Source organism: Nyctereutes procyonoides, unplaced genomic scaffold, assembly GCF_905146905.1.
Source record: "Nyctereutes procyonoides isolate TBG_1078 unplaced genomic scaffold, NYPRO_anot_genome, whole genome shotgun sequence".
In the NCBI taxonomy this organism is placed as follows: Eukaryota; Metazoa; Chordata; class Mammalia; order Carnivora; family Canidae; genus Nyctereutes; species Nyctereutes procyonoides.
In genome coordinates this window covers 23108076-23133046 of record NW_026575159.1, presented here as the reverse complement: position 1 = coordinate 23133046, position 24971 = coordinate 23108076, and the positions used below count along the sequence as shown (strand labels likewise).

General features: G+C 42.2%; 1 protein-coding gene across 1 annotated transcript in view; it reads left to right on the top strand.

The window, feature by feature from the left end:
• ADCY8 (adenylate cyclase 8) overlaps positions 1-24971 on the top strand; it is a 209477-nt gene that overhangs the window by 75134 nt on the left and 109372 nt on the right. The window contains exons 4-5 of the mRNA XM_055314450.1: positions 6436-6547; positions 16011-16138. Coding sequence (XP_055170425.1) covers positions 6436-6547; positions 16011-16138 — 240 coding nt within the window. The remainder of the gene's footprint in view (positions 1-6435; positions 6548-16010; positions 16139-24971) is intronic.

The window sequence follows — 24971 nt, the reverse complement described above, 5'->3', positions numbered from 1 at the left end:
TGCCCTGAGCCAAAAGCAGGTTCTCAACCACTGAGTTGCCCAGGCATCCTGTTGGGAGCATTTTTAAAATTATTTCCAGTCCTGTGTCTTTGTCTTCAGGGCAACCCACCTGAAATAAAGTTCATTCTTTCTTCTCTGTTGCTTTTATTGTTGTTTGTTGTTCTGTGACCCTGCTCTAAAAGCAGTCTGCTGGACATGTCTGACTATTGATGATATTTCATACCATTCTTTTTCTCCTGCCATGTATATGTGCCAGGATAGGGTACAGTAAGAGGTGCAGCACTCGGGTGCCCTTACTGTGCCCAGGGGCCTGGGACCCAGTGCATTATTAGGCCTTTCATTCCAGAACACGTTCTCGGAGCCACATCTCCTTCCAGACTTCGGCAGCATCGTTTCTTTTTTCAGGGCCTCATTTTCCTTATCCAAAAACTGAATGGTTTGCAGTTGGACAGTTTGGGTTCTCATGTTGATTTCAGCTCTTTCCATGTGAGACTTCCCCAGGTCCTCTCTGCAGATCCACTTGGCTGCATGATGTTTTACTGGAAGCCTTTTGGGCTTCTAGTCCCTCTGCCCAATTCCATTCATTTCTCCTATTTTTCACCAAATATTTAAGACACATTATTTAGAGTACTACTATCTGCTCTAACACATAACTTCTCAATTTCACTGATTTCAATTCAATAAAATTTATTCACACAACTGTCCCTTGCTGATGCTCCTGGTCAACGGGACACTTAGGGACAAAGGTCCCTGAGTTTTATATCTGTGCCCTCCACTGGGACTCAGAGATTTTGTTCAGTTCTTGGAGGGAAAAAGGTAGAAAAGACACACCTGCTCATCAGCACCTTGGTCCAGAAATGACATGCATCACTTCAGTTCAGATTCCATTGATGTGACCTGATTGCATGGCCCTACCCAGACACAAGGGAACAGAGTCCCCAGCTCAGCAGCCTCTCCTAGTGACAAGCGTTCGTGGATTTGGTGTATGATTTACTTATCTCGCAAAGCTCCCTTCCCCCTTCCTCTTACCCAGCCGCACACTATGTCCATTGGCACATTTGCTGGCACACATTGTTTGGATCTACTCAAGGGGTAAATTTGTCTTTACCTCTCCCAGTGTTAGACTAGACAATTCAGTGAACCTTCATTAGGAATCAGAAAACCCTCAATCTTATAGGCTTACTCAGTCTATCTGGTTTCTGGGCTGCCTCTTCTTTCCATCCAGCCCTGCCCAGATGGGTGGCCACCACATTGACCGTTTAGACCAGAGTTTCATGTACAAGCAAAATGCAACTGAGTGGGTCCAGAGAAACTGTTGGCTTTTGAGACCCATCTGCATGGCAATCTATGAAACACACTCTGAGTCCCAAAAATTTCCCCAAACCCTCCACTTACCGAGGACTATGCTGTGATTTAAAAGTTACTTACTGGTACATAATAGTACAGAGTTGCTTCGGTGATCTCTTTTTTATTATCAAGAAAATGGAAGCTCAGAGAGGTTAAATAATCTTCCCAAGGACACACAGTTTAGAAGAAGAGTCTACCCAGGGCCCATATTCTTAATAATTCTTTTGAACCCTGCTAAAGCTTCCTCAAAGTTTCTCTATTTGCAGAGTAACTATTAGGTAATGATAGTTATTTTTAGCCAGATAAGTAACTTATAGGAGCAAATTAATTTTGAAAATTAACAGGGCCTCTTCAATACATTCTAGAATGAATGCACTCTAAGATGATTATCACAGAAGGTTCCAAGTTCATACCTAGAATCAAGAGACCTGACCTGAAGCTCCTCACTTGGGGGTAGCAGAATGGACAATGCAGAGAAAACCAGGGCCCTAGTTTCTGCCTCTCATCTTTTTAGTCAACAAACCCTCGTTGCATAACTATAGTTTAAACATAAGTTATCTATCTTGGATGTGTACTAGAATCACTAGGGACTCTTTTTAAAGCAGATTCTGATCCAGTGGGTCTGGAGTGGGGCCTGAGATTCTGCATTAGATGCCAGTGGTGGCCATGACCACACTCTGAAAAAAAAAAAAAAAAGACTGCATTCTGAAGATTTCTGTTGATTCAATTCAGGAAGCATGTCATGGGGCCACCGTGTACTAGGCACGGGGGATACAGCAGTGACTTTCTTCCTATCTTTTAGTTAGTAGATGGAGCACACTTAGTCCTAAATATTTGTGTTGTCAAGTGTTAAATGCCATGACAGACAACCCCGTAGACTGGGTCAGAGGCTGGAATAGGAATGACTGTCTGTGCTTGGGGAATTCTGTATAAAAGCAGGGTCTCAACATATGAGTGTTTTCTTGAAGGACAAGTAGGGGTTTAATAGGTAGCTTGTACGGGAAAGAGAGGCTTTGCCAGGGAGCAGGTACATTGGGTTCAGACACAGTTGCATAAAGTCCAGTGTGTTCAGAAGACCACAAGAAACTTAATGATATTGGATCACTGAGCACATCTGAAACTTTCTTGTCCTTTGGCCTGCAAATCCATTTCTTCTTTCAATAGGCTACATGCTCTGTAAGGGCTGTGATGGATGGTTCTTTCTGCTCACCACTATAATTCCACTTTCTGGCACAAGTAGGCATTCCATTAATGAGTCGCTGAATGAATGAATGAACCATTCTTGGTATAGACAGATAGATATTACTAGTTTTGGGTGAACGGATCTGTTGAGTGGGTTGGACTGGATGATCAATGGGCCCTTCTACTCCCACCTGCCATGGCAATGACTGTCCTTAAGTTGAAGGTAGCATACCAGAGTGATAAAGAGTATAGATTCCAGAGCCAGGCTGCCTGGCTCAAATCCTAGATTTTCATGTGTGGAGGCAAGTTACTCGGGTCTCAGTGTCCTCATCTGTAAACGGGAGATGGTCACAGTAGGTCCTACCTCATAGATTGTTATGAGGAACAATGAATTAGTACGTGTGGAACTTAGGACAGTATCAGTCCACAGTAGATACTCTGTAAATAGTGCTGTTCCTTTTGTTCCTGTTTTTGTCATCAGTTAGGAATTCTTTTTGCTGCAAGCAACAAATGATCTAATTAATAGTCATACTTTCTCCCCTGTTACCTTTCTTCTCTCAATATCTCTCAAATGCAGTCATTCAATTATAGTACTTTTTTGTAAAATAATAAAAAGAGCTAATACACTTACAGAGCACCTACTGTGCCAGGCACTGTGCTACACACTTGCTGCCCACCAACGAGGCAGGTTCTACAATTATCTCCAGTCGAAAATCAAAGGCTTAGAGATGCTCGGGAAGTTTCCTGAAGTCCTGGTATTCATGAGTGGTGAGCTTAGCTCTGAACTCTGATCTGTCTAGACTCAATCCTACATACTTGGCAGGTGCCGTGCCATTGGAACACTGTACAGTACAGTAACCGTGTCGTGACTTGCCCAAAGGAAGCTTCATACATTAGAAATCTAAAGGCATCATGCCCATGCTTAAAACCCTTCACTAGCTTTCTATTACTTTCGGGACAAAGTCTGTGTTCTTCAACTGGCTTAGGAGCCCATTTCCAACATTCCCCCGCCCCACATCTTTAACTCGCACACACCCTTTCCTCTTCCTTCCCCAATCCCCTTGACCAATGCTACCCTCTGACTAGCTGCCCTTGAATTCTTGCAGTGCTGCGGTACATTTGCCACATTTCCACCAGATCCTTGTAGATGCCGATTTCTCTGCTCAAACCGCCCATCCTTCTTGCTTTACCATCTGTCTAGTTCCATAGGTCCTTTAAAACTCAGCTGAGACTTTGCTGCATTGGCAAAGTCCTAATCCCCTGTCAATGGTCATCCCCCAGTGTGTCCTTCTGCCAGAGTACAGTGGTCTCCCTGTTACCTGTAGTTTCAGCTTCCCACAATTAACTGCAGTCCAGAAGCAGATGATCCTCCTCTGACTTAATGTCAGAAGGTAGACAGTAGCCTGACACTGGAGCACAGTGCCTGCATCATTCCCTCCCCCCAGCCTCCTCCACCCCTGCTTCATCTCATTTTGTTCAGAAAGATGTTTGTGGAGAGACACCACATTCACATAACTTTTTTTTACGGTATGTTGCTATAATTGTTCTATTTTATTACTGTTGTTGTTAATCTCTTGCTGTGCCTAATTTATACATTAAACTCTATCATAGGCATGCAGGTATAGGAAAAAAAAAAACAGTCTAAATAGAGTTCAATATTATCTGCAGGTTCAGGCATCCCCTGGGGGTCTTAGAAAGGATACCCCCACCCGCCCCTGGATAAGGAGGGGGCCGCTGTACCCATCTCTTGTGTTGTTTCTCTCTATCCTTTGTTTGGCCAATCTCAGTCTGTACACTGTGAGCATCTTGAGGACACACACTGCGTCTTTTTTATCATTTAATCGAACTTCCTAGCACAGTGTGTAGCTAGACACATGGTAGATGCATAAATATTTGCTGAAATTATAAGGCATTAAATAATTAATTCAAGCAATAGGTTTTTTTAAAAACTGGGCCCTAAGAATTTCTCATGAGCCCATGAGTGGGCATCAGGGAAGGTGCAAATTCCTCGAAATGATGTGCAAAATTGTGAATACTTGTGCATTTTTAATAGAATTTCCAAGCCTATATCAGATTCTTAAAAGGGTTTGTAATGGAAACAAATTTAAGAACCACTGAATTCTGAGAGCAACCAATATAAGTCAACACACATTCCACAGTGTCTTCTGGCTAATTAACCTATTGCATTCAAAATAAGTTAACGCTGATCATAAGACTCCCCGTTATTTTATCCAACACTAAGGAAAACAAAAGCCAAAAGTTTGACACAGTGCTAAGCTGGTATCCTAGCTGCAGAGATGATACAACATGAGAAGTACCCCAGCTCTTTCTAATGGTCCTTTTTTAGTTGTTGTTAATTTTATTTCCAATACAGTTAACACACAGTGTTCTAGTAGTCTCAGGTGTACAGTATGGTGAGTCAACACTTCTTTACATGACTCAGTGCTCATCACAATTAATGTCCTCTTAATCACCTTCACCTGTTTCCCCCCCCTCCCCTCCCCTCCTTCCCTCTGGTGACCACCAGTGTGTTGTCTATAGTCTGTTTCTTGGTTTGTCTCTCTTTTTTCCCTTTGCTCATTTTTTTGTTCATTTGTTTCTTAAATTCTTCATATGAGTGAGATCATATGGTACTGGTCTTTTTCTGACTTATTTCCACTTAACATCATACCCTCTAGATCCATCCACATCATTGGAAATGGCAAGGTTGCACTCTTTCTAAAAGCTGAAAAATATTCTATTGCATATGTAGACCACATCTTCTTTATCCAGTTATCTGTTGATGGACCCTTGGGCTGCTCCCATAATTCAGCTATTGTAAATAATACTGCAATAAATGGAAGAGTCTATATATTTTTTCAAATTAATGTTTTCATATTCTTTGGAAAATACCCAGTAGTGGAATTACTGGATCGTACGGTAATCCTATTTTTAATATTTTGAGGACTCCATGCTGGTTTCCAGAGTGGCTGCACCAGTCTGTGTTCCCACCAGCAGTGCACGAGGCTTCCTTTTGCTCCACACAGAGGGGCCCCTGCTCTTGTGTGGGTCCCTGAGAAGGTGTGGTGAGGTGGGGTGGGGCGGTGCCCTATGATGCAAGTGAACAGTTCCAACTGCCACATGCTCTGAGTAGACTATGAGGCAAGTCTCCTTGCCTCTCTGAGCCCCCATTTGCTCATCTTCACAGTGGAGTGCCTTCCCCACAGAGTAACTGGATGGATGAACTTAGACAGTGCTCAGACAGTGCCTTGCTTTCAGAAGGCTTTCAAGGACTCCCCTGCCTTCCCCTACTTCCCTTGTTCCTTATGCCAAATATATGCAGCGATAAGACCTGACCTCACTTAAATCCTTAGTAAATCCTTAGTGAGAATTTTAGGTAATTAACTATTCTGTTCGTGGTCTCCCAGCGCTGCTACTTATTCCCATAGTTTTTGAAGAATGCCTAACTCTATTTTCCTGCAGGTTTAGGTATGTCATTTGCCAGAGATAATGAGATTTTTTATTCTCTTTTTCCCCCTGTGTCCATTTCACTCTGTGTCCACAGCATCTGCATTGCTGTTCCTTGTGAAAATAGGAGGTAATTCACAAAGCTTCATTTGCTTTCCAAAACAAATTGATCTGTTCATAGTGACAAATTCCCTTTGGGGTTGTTTGCATTGCCCACACTCCATGGCCCTGCACAGGAAGAAGGGCTTTCCGTTGCCCCCTTGTCCTTCCTGAACCCCTGGGTGTACTCTGTCTGCCGAGATGTTTGTTAAATACCAACACATTCATCCTGACTCTCGGGGCAGGGAGAGCGAGAACCTCAGACCACGGTTGATTTATTTGGATAATGTTGATGTCTTCCAGGATGGAGTAAAATATTAATATGCTTTCTCCCCACCCCGCCCCTCCCCTGTTGTCTAGTATTCTTTTTGCAGATGTTAAAGGATTTACCAACCTCTCCACGACCTTATCCGCCCAGGAGCTGGTCAGGATGCTCAACGAGCTCTTTGCCAGATTTGATCGACTGGCCCATGTGAGTGGAATTTAATTCCCTTCTAGCCTCTTGAGGGAGTGACAGACTGCATGTGAAGTTAGAGAGAGAAGGACTCAGGCTTCATCACCGATATCTCCCGTTCTGCTTCCTCTTCCCTGGCATGGACCCCCAACCCTCGCACCTTCTGGGGACCGATGTTAGTTATTTGTAGATCTCAGATGGGAGGTTTGTGAGATGAATTTTCCTAGTTGGGAGATAGCTGATTGAGTAACAGTTAAGCCAAAACCCTTTTTACCCTGTCCCTGGGATGTGGCCAGGTGCCATCAGGCTGTGGCCTCAGTTTGGTTCAGGCAGCGATGGCTGCCCACAGCTTCCCCATCAACTCCAGTGATCTGAAACCAATTAGCCTGTTCTTAAGAGCCACTCTTTTACTGGACCACCATTTTGCTTGCTCTAACCTAACATCTTTGTTTTTAGCCAACAAGGCGCTACCTCTATTTTTCAGCTGGCTCCAGAGAACAGGCTAAAGGAGATGGACGTTTGCTATCAAAACACATATTTCTAGTCTTAAAATCACTCACATTGCAGAAGAATATCATTGTCGTCCTGTATTTTAGAGTGGGCTTTGGGTTGAAACAGGCATGCCTTAATTTCCTCCCTTGTAAAGTGCGTCTATCAGTGCCAACTTCACAGGGCTGTTGAGAGACTCAAATGCAACCACATCAAGTGGGAGTTCATTTTTCAGAGCATCAAAATGTCTGAATTTAAGGCTGCCTCCCTCCAACAAGAGGCACTCATACGTGGGTCTGAGTACCTGCCGGATGTGCACTGTGCACTGTGTAGAGGGGATGAGAACAGTAAAAACACACTTTGTCCTTCCTAGGATTAAGTCTAGTCAGGGACACATCAATAAGTGATCATTACACAATGTGCTGTGTGTATGATGAGGGTGAGTCTGGGAAGCTGTGGGAAGGCCACCTAAGCACATAACCCCAGCATCAGAGAAGACTTCCCAGAGAAAGTGACTCTTGGACTGAGTCTTAAAAATGGGAAATTAAAAAATAAATAAATAAAAATGGGAAATGCAATAGAATACTATCTTGTGACAAAAAGGGGTAAACCAGTGAGACAAACAGCAATCAGTCTCCAAAGCCATATGCCAGGCGAGAGAAGCCAGACCAAAAAGCCTAGATACTTTATGATTCCATTTATAAGACATTTTAGGAGAGGCAAAATTATAGAGATGGAAAAGAGGTAAGTGGCACCGAGAAGCTGGAGGTGGATGGAGTAGATTGTTTGCACAGAAGCATGGGGTACAGTGATTTGGAGAGTGATGTAGCTGTTCTAGATGTGAACATAACTGTACCCTTTACCAAAATAGTAAGCTTTATTGTATATAAATTATACATCAATTAGCAAGGTGAAGAAACAGGGACAGTCATTTTTTAAAAAGATTTATTTATTTATTTATTTATTTATTTATTTATTTATTTGAGAGAGAGCATGAGTCGGAGGGGCAGAGACAGAGAGAGAGATAGAGAGAGAGAGAGAATCTTAAGCAGACTCCAAGCTGAGCACAGAGCCCAACATGGGCTCAGTCCCCAGACCCTGAGATCATGGCCTGAGCTGAAACCAAGAATCGGACACTTAACCAACTCTGTTACCCAGGGCACCCCTGGCAGGGAAGGTCATTTTGTGCTGAGGGGAGAACAAAAATAAAGACGCCATTCTGTATGTGTGGAGAACCCAGAAGAGATTTAGTGCTGCCAGAGGGGCAAGTGAAAGGTGGGGAGAGGTGGAGATGAGGCCAGGGAGAAAGAAAGGGACCTGCCAAGGAACCCAGGTTGTCACCTGTAGCTATCAGACAGCTGTAAATAGGACGCTGGCATGGCAGAGGAGGGGGTACAAACCAAGCCCCGCCCACCTCACAACAGGAGAAAGCTCGGGTTTCCCTGAAGAGCTGGGAATTTGGAGGTGGGGAAGATTGTATGCCACCTCTTTTTACTGTTGCCCCTCTGGAGCTTGGTGCCAGTCCCAGGAGTTTTTCTACTTTGCATTATGGTTCTGAAGATTTCCATTCAAAGACCTGCGATGAACAGAAATGGCCTTGCAGTGAAAACCAACAGATGTGATTGGGGTCAATTTTTAGGGTCCCAGTAAACTCCAATGGCCCATGGAAAGGGTTGCTAAGTAACATCTAACCCAAGTTGTTCAACCAATGTTTGGTACTTGGTACCGTGCAAGATTCTGGCAAGAAAAGAACAGTCCCTGGTTCTCAGAAAGCTCAGGTCTGGTAAAGGGAGAAAAAAATCCATAAAAACTGCAGGACAGTGTACAGACTGGGTCTTGAAGAAGAGCAGAAGATTTGCTTTCCTGGTATCAGATTAGACAATAAAACAAAACAAAATAAAAAAAAAACCTTCTAGGCTGATCTGTGGCACACATGGGAAAGCAGGAAAATTCAAGAATGTGCTGCTTGTGTGGGGAGCTAGAAGAAGTTAAAAAGGACTAGAACATCAAGGAGGGGGCACTGTAGTGAGAAAGGAGCTTGAAGAGGAAGCAGAAGCCCACTTGGAGGGCATGGTGCAACTTTTTAGAGGATGTGGGCTTTGTCCTATAACCAAGCCTTTTACCCTGGTACCTTGCACACAATGCCAAGGGAGGAGGGGCGGGGGAGTACCCCAGTGGGTAAAAGGAGCTCTACTCCATTTTCTGGGGTGAATCTTGCTGAAATTTTTAAAAAAATATTCTATTTATTTATTCATGAGAGACAGAGAGAGAGAGGCAGAAACATAGGCAGAGGGAGAAGCAGACTCCTTGCAGGCAGCTGGATGTGGGACTCAACCCCAGGATCCTGGGATTGCAACCTGAGTAGAAGGCAGACGCTCAATCACTGAGCCATCCAGGTGCCCCAATCTTGATGAAATTTTAAGAAAAAAAATGTTTGAAGGAAAAGAAAACACCCAATGAAGCACAGTTACATGATGGAGTAAAATTCTTATTAATTTTGATAAGACTATTAAACGTTCATAAACTGCCTGGTGCATATTATTCAAAATTCTGGTTTGCCCTGGATGCCCTAAATCAATTCTCACAACAGACCTACAAGACAGGTTATTTATTCCCATTTTACAGAGTGAGTGACTGAAGCACCAAGACATAGTCTTCCCAGGACTACTAGTAGGTGGCTGCATCTGTGATTCAGGCCCAGGTGCTTGCTCTTGACCACCAAGCAGTGCCACGGGCATTTCAGGAGATGGGACACAAGACATGACAGATGTGCTGCTGTCCAAGCAATTCTATCAGAATTGTAATGGAGGATAGATGAAAAAAGAAAAAAAAAGGAAAATACAAGTGACTTGTCTCTTAACCTAGAGTCCATCTCCAAATAAGTACTCAGCATCCAGTAGTGCCTGGTAGCTCCAACTCCCGCCCTGGGTGCATCCATATCTACCACTCTCAGAGACCTCCCTGGAAAAGTTTGAGAAACTCTGCCAATAAAAACAATTCTTCACCTCTGAATGAGAAAACCTACTATAAGTGCTCTTGCCCCCACCCGTGGACGGGTCACTTAACCAACTGGGTCAAACTCTATTTCTGTATAAAAGGGTTTTAGGATTGACCCTTTTAGCACTCTTTTAGCATCAAAATTCTGTGGCTTTATAAGGATTCTCTATCTGCCTTGCCATGATTTTTTTTTGCTGTAGATTTTGTTTACGTTGCATATTGGAGAGAACTCACCTTGCTTGTAAACTTCACACACGGTACCCGTTTATCCTAGTGCATTATTGAAATGCAGGAAACTTCAAAGCTTCCACTTCAAGTTCCTCTTACTTTGACTGAACTCCTGGGTGCCCTTGTGGTTCAGGCTGCTTAGAGTAGAGCTTTTTGTTTTTGTTTTTTAACCCTTGATCATGCCCCTGGCAAATTTTTAGTGACTTTCCATCTTTGATCTTTTTTTAGAAAAATAAAGTAATGGCTGCCTGTCCTTCCTCCATCTGAATTAAGAACAAAGAATTTGCATACTATCATGAAGGTTTTAAAATTGCAAAACAAAGAACATATTTACTGTTATGCAGTTGTTTTAAATTCCTGACAAACCAGCAACCTAAATTATTGCTGTAAGGAATGAACCCAACACTATGGAAAGTTAATGAACAGATTAAAAATAATCAGCTAGATATTTCTGTACTGACAGAATTTCAAGACATGTTTTGCCTGGAAAGAAAAAGCATGTCTGAGATGTGTAAACATGGTATGTAATATGGCTAAGGATGTGATACGGCTACAGAGCATGAAAAATAGTACATATATATAAACAGGTGATGTAGATGGATGCATAGTAGCCTCTGAGGAGGGCAACTGAGCCAGGCTTCCAGGGTGCTGTGTGTCTGAGGAGGAGGGACTGCCCAAGGGGATTTATCTACCAGGGCAATATATTCATGTCACTTGTGTAATTACAATTGATAGAATATTATAAAATTGTCATGGTTTCTAATACAACTTTTTCAAAAATACATAATGTTTTTGTTCTGAGAGTCTTTCACTTTGTATTGATTTTTTTTCTGATTTACTAAAGCCAGACTTATTCTTATGTAAAATTCAAACATCAAAGGTATACAGAAAGTGTTATATCCCTGTGATCCTATCCCTTCCAACAAAATAACCATCTTTGATAATTTGGTGCATTTATCACCTCATTATCATCTATGGCCAACATAATATGATTTCATAAATTTCCAAAATTTGTATACTATATCACAGCCATCGAGATGGAAAGAAAAGAATTATATTAAGACTCACTCAATAAAGTTTGCAAGAAGACCCATGCCCTACTTTATTTTTCCTTTTCAGTATATTTTTCGAAAACAGTTTCTTTAATATAAAGTTTCTGAAGCAATTTCTGGTAAAAAGAAGTTGCCTGGATATTACTGTCAAGTCATCTGACAGTTCATAGGAATTGATCAGAAAAATATGCCTGTGAATTGTCAGAACTTGACAGACCAGACAAATCTTTCATGTGTATATATTTTTATATTTCACACATGCACACACACACACACCATTTATGTTGGGTTCAAAGTTTTTCAAAGAGGCTGTCAGCCCCCCCTTTTGTTTACGAGAAAAATAGGCCCTGAGCACAGACATATTCACTATATTGTCTATGTCTGTTCCAGAAGGATAATAAGCCATTTTACACTGTTTCCATCCAAAACACGTTTTTATCAGGAGATCTACCATTCTGGACTCTGTCATCATGTCTTCAGTTTCGTAGAGAAAAAGCATAGAATGCAAAAGTCAGATAGACACGAGTGTGAATTCCAGTTCTGCCTCTAACTTGCTTTGTGACCTTCACTTAACGACATAAGCCATCTATGAAATGGCACATGACTCAAAATGTGGTCAAGATGACTCACTAAGATAAATATTATGTATTTAACACATAGCCTGGCATGTAGTAGATGCTCAATAAATATTACTTCCTTTCCCTACTCAAGTTTTTCCAAAATGCTTTTACTTCTGTCTTTTTCAGGGAAAAAATTACTGATTAAAAAAATTACTGATTAAGAGGCAGAGAATATCACATATAGTCCATAACATTTCTTTTATTTTTTAAAGTTTTTATTTAAATTCCAGTTAGTTAACATACAGTGTGATATTAGTTTCAGGTGTACAATATAGTGATTCAACACTTCCCTACATCACCTAGTGGTCATCACACCAAGTGGCCTCCTTAATCCTCATCATCTATTTCACCCATCCCCCCACCTTCTCCCCCTCTAGTAACCATCAGTTTATTCTCTGAAGTTAAGTTTCTTGGTTTCTCCTTCTCTCTTTTTCGCTTTTGCTTATTTGTTTTGTTTCTTATATTCCACATATGAATGAAATTATATGGTATTTGTCTTTCTCTGACTGACTTATTTTGTTTAGCATTATACTCTCTAGTTTCATCCATGTTATACAAATGGAAAGATTTCATTCATGTTTATGGTTGAGCAATATTCCATTGTATATATATACCACATCTTCTTTATCCATTCATTAGTTATCAAAAGAAAAAGCAGAGCAAAGGAAACGATCAACAAAACTAAAAAGCAACCTATAAAATAGAAAAAGATATTTGTAAATGACATATCTGATAGAGTTAGTATCCAAAATATATAAAGAACTCATAAAACTCAACACCCAAAAAACAAATAATCCAATTTTTAAAAGGACAGAAGATGGGAATAGACATTTTTCCAGGGGAGAGATCCAGATGGCCAACAGACACATGAAAAGATGCTCAACATCACTCATCATCAGGGAAATGCAAATCAAAACTACAATGAGGGGCAGCCCCAGTGGCCCAGTGGTTTAGCACTGCCTTCAGCCCAGGGTGGGATCCTGAAGACCCAGAATCGAGTTCCACATCAGTCTTCCCCCGTGGAGCCTGCTTCTCCCTCTGCCTGTGTCTTTGCCTCTCTCTTTCTCTGTGTCTCTCATGAATAAATAAATAAAATCTTTAAAAAAAGAAAAAAAACCTACAATGAGGTATCACCTCACACCTGTCAGAATGGCTAAATTCAACAACAGAAGAGACGACAGGTGGTGGTGAGCATGTGGAGAAAGGGGAACAGTCATGCATTGTTGGTGGGAACGTAAACTGATGCAGCCACTCTGGAAAACAGTATGGGAGTTCCTCAAGAAGTTAAAAATAGAGCTACCCTACTACCCAGCAATTGCACTATGGGGCATTTACTCAAAGAATATAAACCTGCTAATTCAAAGGGATACATGCCCCCCAGTGTTTATAGCAGCATTATCTACATGGCCATGGTTACTTTATTATGTATTATGAACAAGATGGGTTATTTTTTTAAAGATTCATGGGACACACACACACACAGAGGCAGAGACATAGGCAGAGGGAGAAGCAGGCCCCATTGGACTCCATCCCAGGATCTCAGGATCACAACCTGAGCCAAAGGCAGATGCTCAACCACTGAGCCACCCAGGTGCCCCCAAGATGGGTTATTTTGACATGTTTCCTATATGGGGCATAGTAACTCACTTATCAGTGTCTTCACTGATTTAGCCAAGGTCAAACAGCTAGTAAATCTGACCAGAATGCAGACGTTGGATTCTTAGACTAAAGCATTTCCTGGTCTACCCTTTGCTTCCTCCTTCCCCACTGCCAATACCCAGTGCTCCAAAATACTATCAACCTGAGTCACTCACAGCAGGTTGTTCCCCCAGAGTGTGGTTGACTGAATTCAACTGCTGAGTCTCTCAGCCTCAGTGTTCTCAGCAAAATCTGAATCTGTGATTTATTTGATCAGTGGTTCTCAAATGCTCTTTCATAATCAAATATCGGGCAGTTCGATTTGTGGCCAAGAGATAAGATATGTACATATTTATCTGTAATGTAGTGAGTTTTTGTAAAGCTTTATTTAATTCTAAAAACCTTTCCTTTTAGGATTTTTTTTTACTTTTTGGATATTAAAAATGCCCTTTCTTTCATAAAGTCATGAGGATAGTAGTTTTGTTTGTTGATGGATTTTTTCATACTTCTTTGGCAAAATACAAAATTGAACTCTATAGCAGTCCCTCAGGCCATCTGTGTTTTGTTGTTGTTGTTTTTTTTTTTTTTAACTGTCCGATGGATGGCACAAATCTGGAAACTGCCAGGACCCAGGGGACAAATACTCTCTGGCTCTGTTCCAGCCACACACTAGGGGTCTCCAAAGATACAGCGCATGGCCTCGAGTTTCTCTTATTGATCAGACCCCCACCAGAAGGTCTCTTGCAAAATTAGCTGCTTCAAAGCAGCCAAAAGACAGGAACCACAAGCTCCTAAAAATAACCCTGGGACAGCTGTGCATGCTGTCAGAGTTCTGAAGATTGCATCTGTGCCCATTTGGGAAGGTTGGCAAAGCCCTGGCAATTGGATCCAAACAGGAAAGTGCTCATGCCAGTTCTCATTCTCTTGTCCCTGTCTGATATTTGTGTTTTGTATTGGGAGAATGATTTCATTCATTTGTTACCTAAACACAGTGGCTGAATCCCCCGATCAGATCAGGAAACCAGCATGTGCCATGTGGGTTGGCAGGACAAAGATGTCCACTGTGCTGCTGGTGTGTCAGTGGGCCCCTTTCTGTGTGTTCCTCCTCTCCTCTGCCCTTGGACCCTGCTTTCCCAAGAAGAGCCTCACACTCCCAAAGCCCCTAAGTTTTTAGGACTTCAGATCTGAGTCACATCTCAGAAGTCATTTGGTCCCACCCATGTATCCAAGGAAGACAAAAGGGAAAGGCATCTGCCCATGATCATAGACAGAGATGTGAGGAAATAGGGGCAGGAGTCCAACTCCTCATCACAAAGACAGGTAACCCTGATTTAGTGCTCTTCTGATGGACCCTGTACTAAGCCCTTGATTGCATCATCTTAACAGTCCTCGCAGTCCAACAGCAAGGTCCTGTTCACTTACCATTTTGCGGATGAAGCAGTTGAGGCTCAGAAGTAGCTGTAGGGAGTGTAAGATTTAATCCTGTGCAGTATGACTCTTTAGCTGGTGCTCTTTGCCCCTACATTATGCTGTGTCAAGGCCTCTTTCTTCTAAGACCTGCATCATCCAACCTGCGTCATCAATGGTGGAAATATGCACCATTTCCCTGGAGCTTGTTGCTCTTTGAAACTCGATAAGAATCATGTCCTCAAGACTGCGATCTGCCAAACAATGGTGCCATCCTTGTTACCTATGAGTACTGAAGGTACTACCCTTACGTTAACAAGGATAAAAATTGTACCGACTTCATAAGGTTATTGTGAGGGTTAACTCTGTTTAATATATGGTGTATCGTAGGGGTGATTATTATTCACCTTTGTATCAGGAACAATGCTTGACTTATCATAGTGCCCTATTGAGATTTTTTTTATGAAAAAGCATATGAACTAATACATGAATAAAAATACATGTATAAAATGATACTTAAGACATAGTCAGCCCCTCTTCTTAAAGTGCCAGTACCCTAGTTGGGAAAGGATCCTAGAGTCAAAAGAGTAGGGATCCTTGGGTGATGTATACTTTTAAGTGCTTATTATTAGGCAAGGCTGCTAAGAAATGTTAATTCAGAGACCTGATCTGCAAAAAAAAAAAAGACATCGATGGACAGGATTCACAGGGGGACACTGAACATGTGTGCTTGATGTCCCCTCTTTGCCAGGCCTGCCCACATTATGGGTGTACATCAGAAGGCTAGGACATGGCAGGGCTGGGATATGGTCCTGTATCTCTTGAGCTCAAAATTCAGTGTTTTTCCATGACTCTATTTCACTTCTGAGCCCTTCAAACTCTTACTTAGGGCACCCCTGCACCAATCTCTTAGGAAGAAAATAGAAGTGCATTTCAAAGGTAATTGTTCCCTCACCCCTAAAGTGAAGACCACTGCCCTCCTTCCCAAGCCTTTCAGAAGCACTTACTTGTCTGCTGACTCAGTCCTCTCCTTTCCACCCTTCCTTTCAGGAGCATCACTGCCTTCGCATTAAAATCCTGGGGGACTGTTACTACTGTGTTTCAGGGCTTCCTGAGCCCCGCCAGGACCACGCCCACTGCTGCGTTGAAATGGGCCTCAGCATGATCAAAACCATCAGGTAATCTGGTATCTCCTCCCTAATACCCAAGCCTTCAATGTGCATGAAGACAAACCACCTTTGTGATATTTGTCTATCCCTTGTGGTAGACCACATGTTTGTTGAAAGGTGATATGCTGTGACTTATGGCACAAAGCCTGCATGCCCATGAACTCTCCCATATGAGCCAGTGAACCTGCCAGCTTCATTGCATTCTAGTCATGCCTCACTTAAAATAACTTGTATAGTGTATTTGTATTACCAATGTCCTGTGGAGTTGGGTGTGGTGCTTGCCTTCGAGGAGGTTACCATTGAGTGGGAGACAACTCAGTATGGTACAGTAAGTTCAGAGATGAATCCAACCCAGGGTGCCTGAGGGGGAATAGAAGAGGAACAACTCATTTGGGCCAGCATACTGGAGAAGGATTTCCAGAGTAGAGCTGTCTAAGCTGTTATCTGAAAGGTGAGAAAGCATTAGATCCTGGAGGGCTGAAGAGTGTGGCTGGATTGTGGAGTGTTGGGATGTGCTACGGTGACAGCTGCCAAAGCCTGGAGAAGAAAGGGTGATGACAGATGGACTGCGGACTTGGAGCAGGCAAGGCTCCCAGGGCCTTCTCAGCCATGATAAGGGTTGTACTTTACCTTGAGGCCAACAGGAATGGCTCCATGAGTGTGTGACAAGTGCTTTTAGCTTGGTCAGTGGATCTGACAAATAGAAGTTTAATCAAGAGGGCAAGAGTTATTGGGGTCAAGGACTTTGGAATTAGACTGTGGCTTTGGGACAGGAGCTCAGTTTTGTCAGAGCTCTATTGAGGTTCCAAATAAGATGCTCCAAATCGAACCTTTGAGTATTGTAATTTTGCCCAACCACAGAAAACACAGTAAAGAGGGTGCATGGGTAGAAATCTTCTCAGTGGCTGATGGCTTCATCTTATAAGGGAAGAAGATCCTGCTATTATCAGGCCAGAATAATCTTCCAGTGAATTCATGCCTTGGTTGTGTGGTCCAGTAGCTATGTTTATGATCCTTAGCTGTGTCAGCCTGGATTAAAGAGCAGCGGGAGAACAACAACTGTACCCCACACACATCCTCCACTGAAGGCTCAGCTCACCTGCTGGCTTCCAAGACCAAGCCTGAAGTGGGCAGGAGGGATCTAAGCAATTGGACCCATGACCAAGAAATTGTGCCTGACTCCTTCTACTTGCTGACAGATCCCTGACTTTATTTGGGTTTTGGGCAGAGGTCTCTTGACATCAGGAAAGGCTATGTAGGCCCTTAATTAAGGAGACGACAGAAGCTATTTCCCTAAATATGATATTGCTTCAATGGTATGACACTAGAATGTGATATCATATTCCTGATGGGTAGATATACTACCCTGGCAGACAGACAGGGTCCCACCTCTGGAACCAACCCATGACCTGGGTTCAGTCAAGGGGGCATGGTGCTTTGCTATGGGGCGTGTGATAAAAACCCAACCATCATCATCCCTAAGACCAAGGGGACAGGTGGAGGAAGAGAGAGGACATGCCCCTTCTTTGTCAGAAGTGCAGAAGTTCTCATCTCTAGGAACCATGGACAGAGAAGCCCACAAGTTCCAACCCAGATTTCCCTTTTAGTAGATGGAAAAGGCCACAGATTCTTCTTAGCTGTTTATTTGGACACTTGTGAGTTTTGCCCTGGAAACTATGATGAATTATAATATTTTAACTAGCTCCAAGGGAGGCAATGGGACCAACAGCCAGAAGGCTCACTATTTTGAATGCATTCTACAGCTGATTAGGTATGTGAACTTTATTCTCCCAGCCAACTGGTAGGTCAGTCAACAAAAAATATGTGGGGCTCTACCAAGTGTCAGATGCCACCACACTAATCCCTGGAAGTACAGTGATGAACAGGTCATCGGGCTTTCTCTTATGCATGGGTATCCATTAGGGAGATGACTTGGATTTACTGTCTATGAAATGAGGAAATTGGGCCAGACCAGCTCCAAAAATCTTTTGTCAGTTCTGTGATTTTTTTTTTGGTCAGCCACATCAAAATCAAGTTTAAGTGGCAAAACTTTCCACAGGCTTTCTTTCAATTTTTTTTAAATTTGTATGGTGATATAATTGACCCAGAAAAATTATATGTATTTAAAGTGCAGAGTGCGATGATTTGATATGCGGATATGTTGTGGTGGCCAAGTTAATTAACACATCCTTTGGCTCACCTAGTGATCTTTTTCTCTTTTTTTGGTGAGGACACTTAAGATCCACTCTTCTGGCAAATTTCAAGGATACAATACAGCATTATTAATTATAATCACCATGCTTACATCAGATCTTCAGAACTTACTCATAACAAAAGTTTGTACCCTTTGGCCGATATCACCTTGTTTCCCCCACACCTCCAGGCCTAGAAATCACTCTTCTACTCTGTTTCTCTGTGACTTTTTTTTAATTATTATTTCACATATACAGTATTTATCTTTCTTTGTCTGGCTTATGTCACTTAACATAATGCCCTCCAGGATCATCCTTATGGATGCAAATGGTAGGATTTCCTTCTCTTTTAAAGCTGATTACTATTCCATTATATATATATATGTGTGTGTGTGTGTGTGTGTGTGTGTGTGTGTGTGTGTGTGTACACAGCACATCTTCTTTATCCACTGATCCACAGATTTCCCATTGGAGTTTGTATCTTGCACTTAAACAGAAGAAATGCTGCAGACATGATAATACAGAAGAAATGAACAGGGATTATCAAAATGCTTAAGATACTTAGCATGTTATCATTTCTCTCTCTGGAGAGAATCTTATTCCTTCTGACTATTTTATCCAACTGAAGGCTCCTTTCTGGAGTTCTGGAATAGGTCAATAAGACATCCATTGTGGATAACTTGAAATGACTCAAGGGTTTTGTCTCATCAGTTTCTTAAGGGCTGCTTTTACTCTCTTAGAATAAGACCATTCAGTAGGATATTTTTTAACTGTATGAATCAGAGTCTATTAATATTCAAACACTCTGATTATGAGGGAGGTGACCGGAGGTCCTGCATTAATTCTTCTAGTTAGCCACAAAATATGATTCAGAGGAATATGTAGAACTCTGGAATGAGGTGACTTTAGTTGCAGTGGGCTCAGACTTCTAGAGCTGCCACTCAGAATCAAGTGTAGAAGCCTGAGGAAAGATTGGCAGACAATATTTCTACCTGAATGTGTGTAGAAGAGAATCCCATTTACATAACTTTATCACAATCCTAACCATCACTTACACAAGATGCAATTTTTTTTCTTTAGACCCAAAGGCATTTGCTCTACCTGGGAAACTACCCACTATCCACTATCTCATTCATAACATTACACATGTTGTCATGTAATGAAAATAAGTCATTTATTGACTAATGTTCCCAGACTACTTAACTGCCCTGTATATTTGTCATCAGAGATGGATCTCTAGTTGAGGTATGATCCCCACCTTGTCAAGGCCTCTCCTTGTCCTTTTTTTTGGCATTTCCTTAAAGAGTTAGGGTCACACACTGGTCCCCAAAGTGCAGACTAGCAGTGAGGGACTGGTGCTCTGTTGGTGAGATGGTATCCAGATCTTGGGTCTCTAGATCCCAGGAACTCCAGTGATTTCTTTGTTAGATTAGATTTACAATTTTGGCACCAATGACAAACTAGCACACAAAACAACCATGTACCATAGTCACAGGTGAGTCTGAATATGGGATGGAGATCCTCCTGCAATCCCAGACAGGTGAGGATGGGTTCCATGCTGACACTGAGGTCAGCTGCTGCTGGTTAGAGTACCAGCAGTATTCACAAGTGAACGAGAGTCCAGGCAGTCAGAAGAACAAGCATGACAGAAGTAGTTTCCCCTGCATTTTGTCTTTTACAGAAGTGTCTCCACAGTGGCCTTTTTGACTAAGAAACAGACGTGTTTTCCTGAAAACAAAAGCATGAAGAATATATTGTCCTAGTTGCTAAGAATGTCAGAAGCTGTTTGTGTGTGTGAATGTGTGTGCATGTGCATATGTATATAAATGAGGTGTTTATGTATATGTATGTGGCATGTGTGTGTACACATGTGTGGCATGTAGGTGTGAGTGCATGAGTACGTGTATGCATATGTCTGTATGTGTGTGTAAGCATGTATGTGCAAGTGTGTGTGTATTAGGCGTTTGTAGTAAGCCTTTTTGATCACAATTCTAAATCAGACAGTGGGGTTAGTGCACACATAGTTGGTGACCTCGTAAGTCAGCTGTGGCTATTTATGCCTCGGGCAATGGCAGGGGTCATGTTCCAGAGGAGGCATCATATTCCAGCCTGGGCATGAAGAAGGTAACTGCGGACATAAGTCACTCTCTCTCCAGTTGACTCTAGAGGAGAGGAGGCAGGTGCTAGAGGGAGGAAACTGGCTGGAAGGCGATAATGTAGCAATCCAGGGAAGAGATGTGAGGCCCTGAATGGAGTAAGAGCTGTGGAACAGAAAGGGGAGAGTGGTAGTATGCCATCAAACCTGAGATCCTGAGAGCCTCCGTAAGAGACAATACCTGACATAGACATTTAAATTAAATGAAGCATTTATCAGTACAGTGAGCTTATGTATCAACTGATGATGCTCCAAGAATTTGGGGCAGGGTTCCACTTTATTGAAGATAGAGTTCATTGCTGGATCATGCTGATCATGGTCGTGGTCCCTGAATGGTGACTTCTGGGGAACATGCTGAGTATATGTATGAAGTGAGCCCATGGCCTGCGGTCAGCAGATTTCTGCTTCTTCCTATTATTAGGTGAGTGGCTGAGGACAAGTGTAACTTCAATTGTCAGAGCCTATGTGGACTTTTCTGTAAAATGTGTATCATAGGATCCCAACTTTGGAGCAACCAATTGAAAATCCAAATAGATGGCAGGCACATTGTGACCATACAAATATTTAATAGAATCTGATAGTTGGGGCTGAGTTTGAACACTAGGAATTTGACTCAGTTAAGTTATAGAAACCTATTCCTTTCTCGTGGTTTCTATTCTAGTAAAATAATAGCTAAGGGTTTATTGAACACCTGCTCTACTACTTGCCAAGCACTGAAATAAGTGTTTTACATGCATTATCTCATTAAGTCCTTGTGACAATTCTAAGAGGTAGACAGGGGTGGTAGGCAAAATATCGAACAACTAGAGTGGCCGCAGTACCAGCTAATCAGAATCATCTAGGGCAGCCAGTCAGAATGGATGTCAGCCATTAGCAACCAGTAGAGCTGTCTGGGTTCATCCTTACTAATTGAAACTTTGGAAGTTGGCTTCTCCTTTACCAGTGAGGAAACTGGAGCTTATAAAGTTTGTGTAATTGCCCAAAATCACACCACTAGTCAACAGCAGAACAAGGAATACCCATCTGGAGCCGTCTGACACCAAAGCCATTGGCTTTCACCATCACAGTACCCTGCCTTTCAGCTCCAGGTTTCTACAATTGCTTCTGATGCCTGAAACGTGCCACTAATAGCCGAAGGCTCAACACACAGCTCAGGAGATACTATACTTATTCCTAATAAATTAGCAGAACCAATATTGAGAAGGAGAGAAAGTCAGTAAACATCTGAGAATAACAAGATAATAAGCCTTAATCAAGCCTCATGGTAAATCCATTCCATCAAAAACACTTGATTTTAGAAACATGATATTAGCTATATGAGTGGCAAAAAAAGTGATTGAATGGAATTTTATTTCTAATGAAGCATTTAATACCATCTTATGCATGTCTGTTCATAAAATTAAATTAATTAAAATAGGTTTAGATAATAGTTCCATTAAATAGATTGAGAAGTGGCTCCAGGTGGCTCCTCTTCACATGCCCCGGGTCTATTTTGGGGAGGCTTGATAGCTGAGAAGACACCGGAGTTAAGGTGGGCTGTTCCATGCAGTAGCTTTATTAATGATCTAAAAAGGCTTCCTTGATGAATCTTAATGAAAATTGCAGAGCCTGGTCTTTTCAGTGCAGTTGCTAAAAAGTCATAGAATGACACCAGAATGCCAAGCAGGAACTGGCTGGTCCCCAACAGTTAATTGGAGCAAGATCTTAATCCTTGTGGCAGGGTTGCCTTGCCAAGCAACATTGGAGGACAAGGAATGAAAAATAGGAGTTTCTGCTGCCCTCATTTGAGGCAAGAATGACTAAGCCCCCTCTTGGTGTCTCCTGCTCTTTCTTTCTCTCTCTTTTTTATACTTCCTTTTTGCTCTGTTTCTCTACTACCTCACTTCTCCCTCCCTCTCTTCTTTCCTTCCTTCCTTCCTTCCTTCCTTCCTTCCTTCCTTCCTTTCTTCCCTCCTGCCTTCTTTTTCGTCCCCCTATCAATCACTGTTTGTCTCCCAATTTTGTTCCCCTAAACCCATTTCCCACCTTGTTCTGAAACGCCATTCACTACAGCACCCATAAAGTCCTCTCTCCTCTTAAAGATGCAGCAGTCAGAGTGGTCTTCAGTCCACAGACAGGAGTTTTTTTGTTTGTTTGTTTGTTTGTTTGTTTGCAAAATTATAATGGTGAAAACAGATGATATTTAGTAATAAGAGTTGATAAAGCTATTATTAATTGAAGGCTCACCATGTGCCAGAATATATACAAAAGTTCCTGACCTAAACCCTGGGGGATACTACTATTACTTTCCCCACTTCCCAGAGGAGGAACCTGAAACTTTGATGGGATGAGCAACTTCTGACAGTGACACACAGCTTGTGAGTGGCAGAGAAAGACTCTGAGCCAGTTTGTTGGACTCTGTAAATGTTCAAAAGCAAAGAAATACTTAGATAAATTTTGACATGCTACCAAATAGGAAAATGGGTAACTATTAAGCATCATGGTTTACTAAAATTAATATTCAGTGGAACAAGAAAATGGTTGTGAGTTTAAAGAAGTATACTTTCTAGAGTATACACACACACACGCACACATACATCTGGGCAACCTTAGTTTCTTAAAAATCTATTTTAGTAGAAAAAGAGAAAAACGTAAAGCTCTGTGATGGAAAATGGATGGCCAGATGGTTTCTCTCACTAGGTCTGCACTGTTTAGGAACAGAATTGCAACATTAGGTCTTTCCATTACTTTCCACCCGAAAAATAGGAGTCTAATGCTGAAGGAAGTACAGGCAGCAGCAAAGGGTCTGGAGAGCACTCAGCTTGGAGTCTGGCACAGTGAGGACTGACTGGGGCCATTACTTACTGACCTCGACTGAATGACTTACTCTCTCTCTTGCTCAGGCTTTCTTAGCTGTGCAGTGGAGTAAACCCTCCTAACAGAGCTCTATGAATATGGACACTGACTTCCTGACTTGTCCATTTGGTTAACTGCTTGCATCTGCAGAGTTCTTCAAGAGACGCTTGTTGAATGAAGGAGCAAGTGAATGAACTCTGTGGCTTTTGATAGTTGTGAGGATGAAATGAGATCATGAATGTAAAAGGCCTGACACAGAAAAGGAAATAGATTCTCTTGGAGGCTCAATTCCCCCATCTATAAAATGGAAGCTTAAAACACTGAGTTACCTACCTCTCAGAATTGCCGTGGGAATCAAATTGAAGCACGTGGTGGAATTGCAGTTTCTATGCTAGGATGAGACATGCTATGCTACCTCTCAGAATTGCCGTGGGAATCAAATTGAAGCACGTAGTGGAATTGCAGTTTCTATGCTAGGCTTTCAAACACTTTAAGAAGCACATGGGCCCCGTGTTTTGTTGGGCAGTCTGACACTGATGTCCAGCAGAGGCCATAGAATGCGTCATAGCAGAAGGTGAAGCCAGGATCTATAGCGACCAGGCCAGCAGCCCCCACCACTATGGTGAGAGACCTCTGGGGAACCCTCAGTAAACTCTGGAATCTACAGAAGGGAGCTCATTATAAGTTTGATGCCTCTGGAATTAATTTCTAGAGATTGTCATTGGCCTATTGGGCGGAGTCAGAACAGATCCCAGTGCTCCATATACCCCTAAGCGTGGCTTCTCTTTTTATACAAATAAGCTATGTAGGGTAGTAGAAATGGACCGTTGGGTTTGGGCTCACACATCTGGTACGAAATTCCAGCTGTTTCATTTGTAGCTGTGTGACTTTAAAGAAAGGCACTTCTTGAAACTCAGTTCCCTGGAAAATGGTGTGGGTAAGAATAATACATTACAGGGTTATTGTAAAGGTAAGATTTGACACCTGTGTTTTATCCTGCGCACTGATCACAGATGACCTCCATAACTAACTTTCTTGCCTTTCTTTTTTTCCAGAATGTTCAAGGGTACCGTTTCTTCCAGGTAGCTGAGGGCCACGCAGTTTTTATTAAATTATGTTAGTTCATCCTTTGCGAGCCGATTTATGCGTATAACTGCCTACCTGGTATATTGAATGGGTGGGTTGAAGACATTTTGTTTTATTTTTTTTTTAATTTTTATTTTATTTATGATAGTCACACAGAGAGAGAGAGAGAGGCAGAGACACAGGCAGAGGGAGAAGCAGGCTCCATGCACTGGGAGCCCGATGTGGAATTCGATCCCGGGTCTCCAGGATCGCGCCCTGGGCCAAAGGCAGGCGCCAAACCGCTGCGCCACCCAGGGATCCCCAACATTTTGTTTTAAATAGAGTGAATGCAGGCATAGTTAAGCAGGAAAGGGCTGTGTGATCAATTTATAATCTTTTATCCAATTCAACATGTGTAATACTCATGTAAGTATAAACTGTTACTACTAACAAAAATTAGTATCAGTTATCACTTTTGAGTGTTTGCTTACATCACGTTAAGTGCTTTATATACATGATTTTACAAAGCTTCCTAAGAACTCTGCAAAGGACTTGCTCTCTTTCCCATTGCATCTGAGAGAGCAGGATTTGGAGC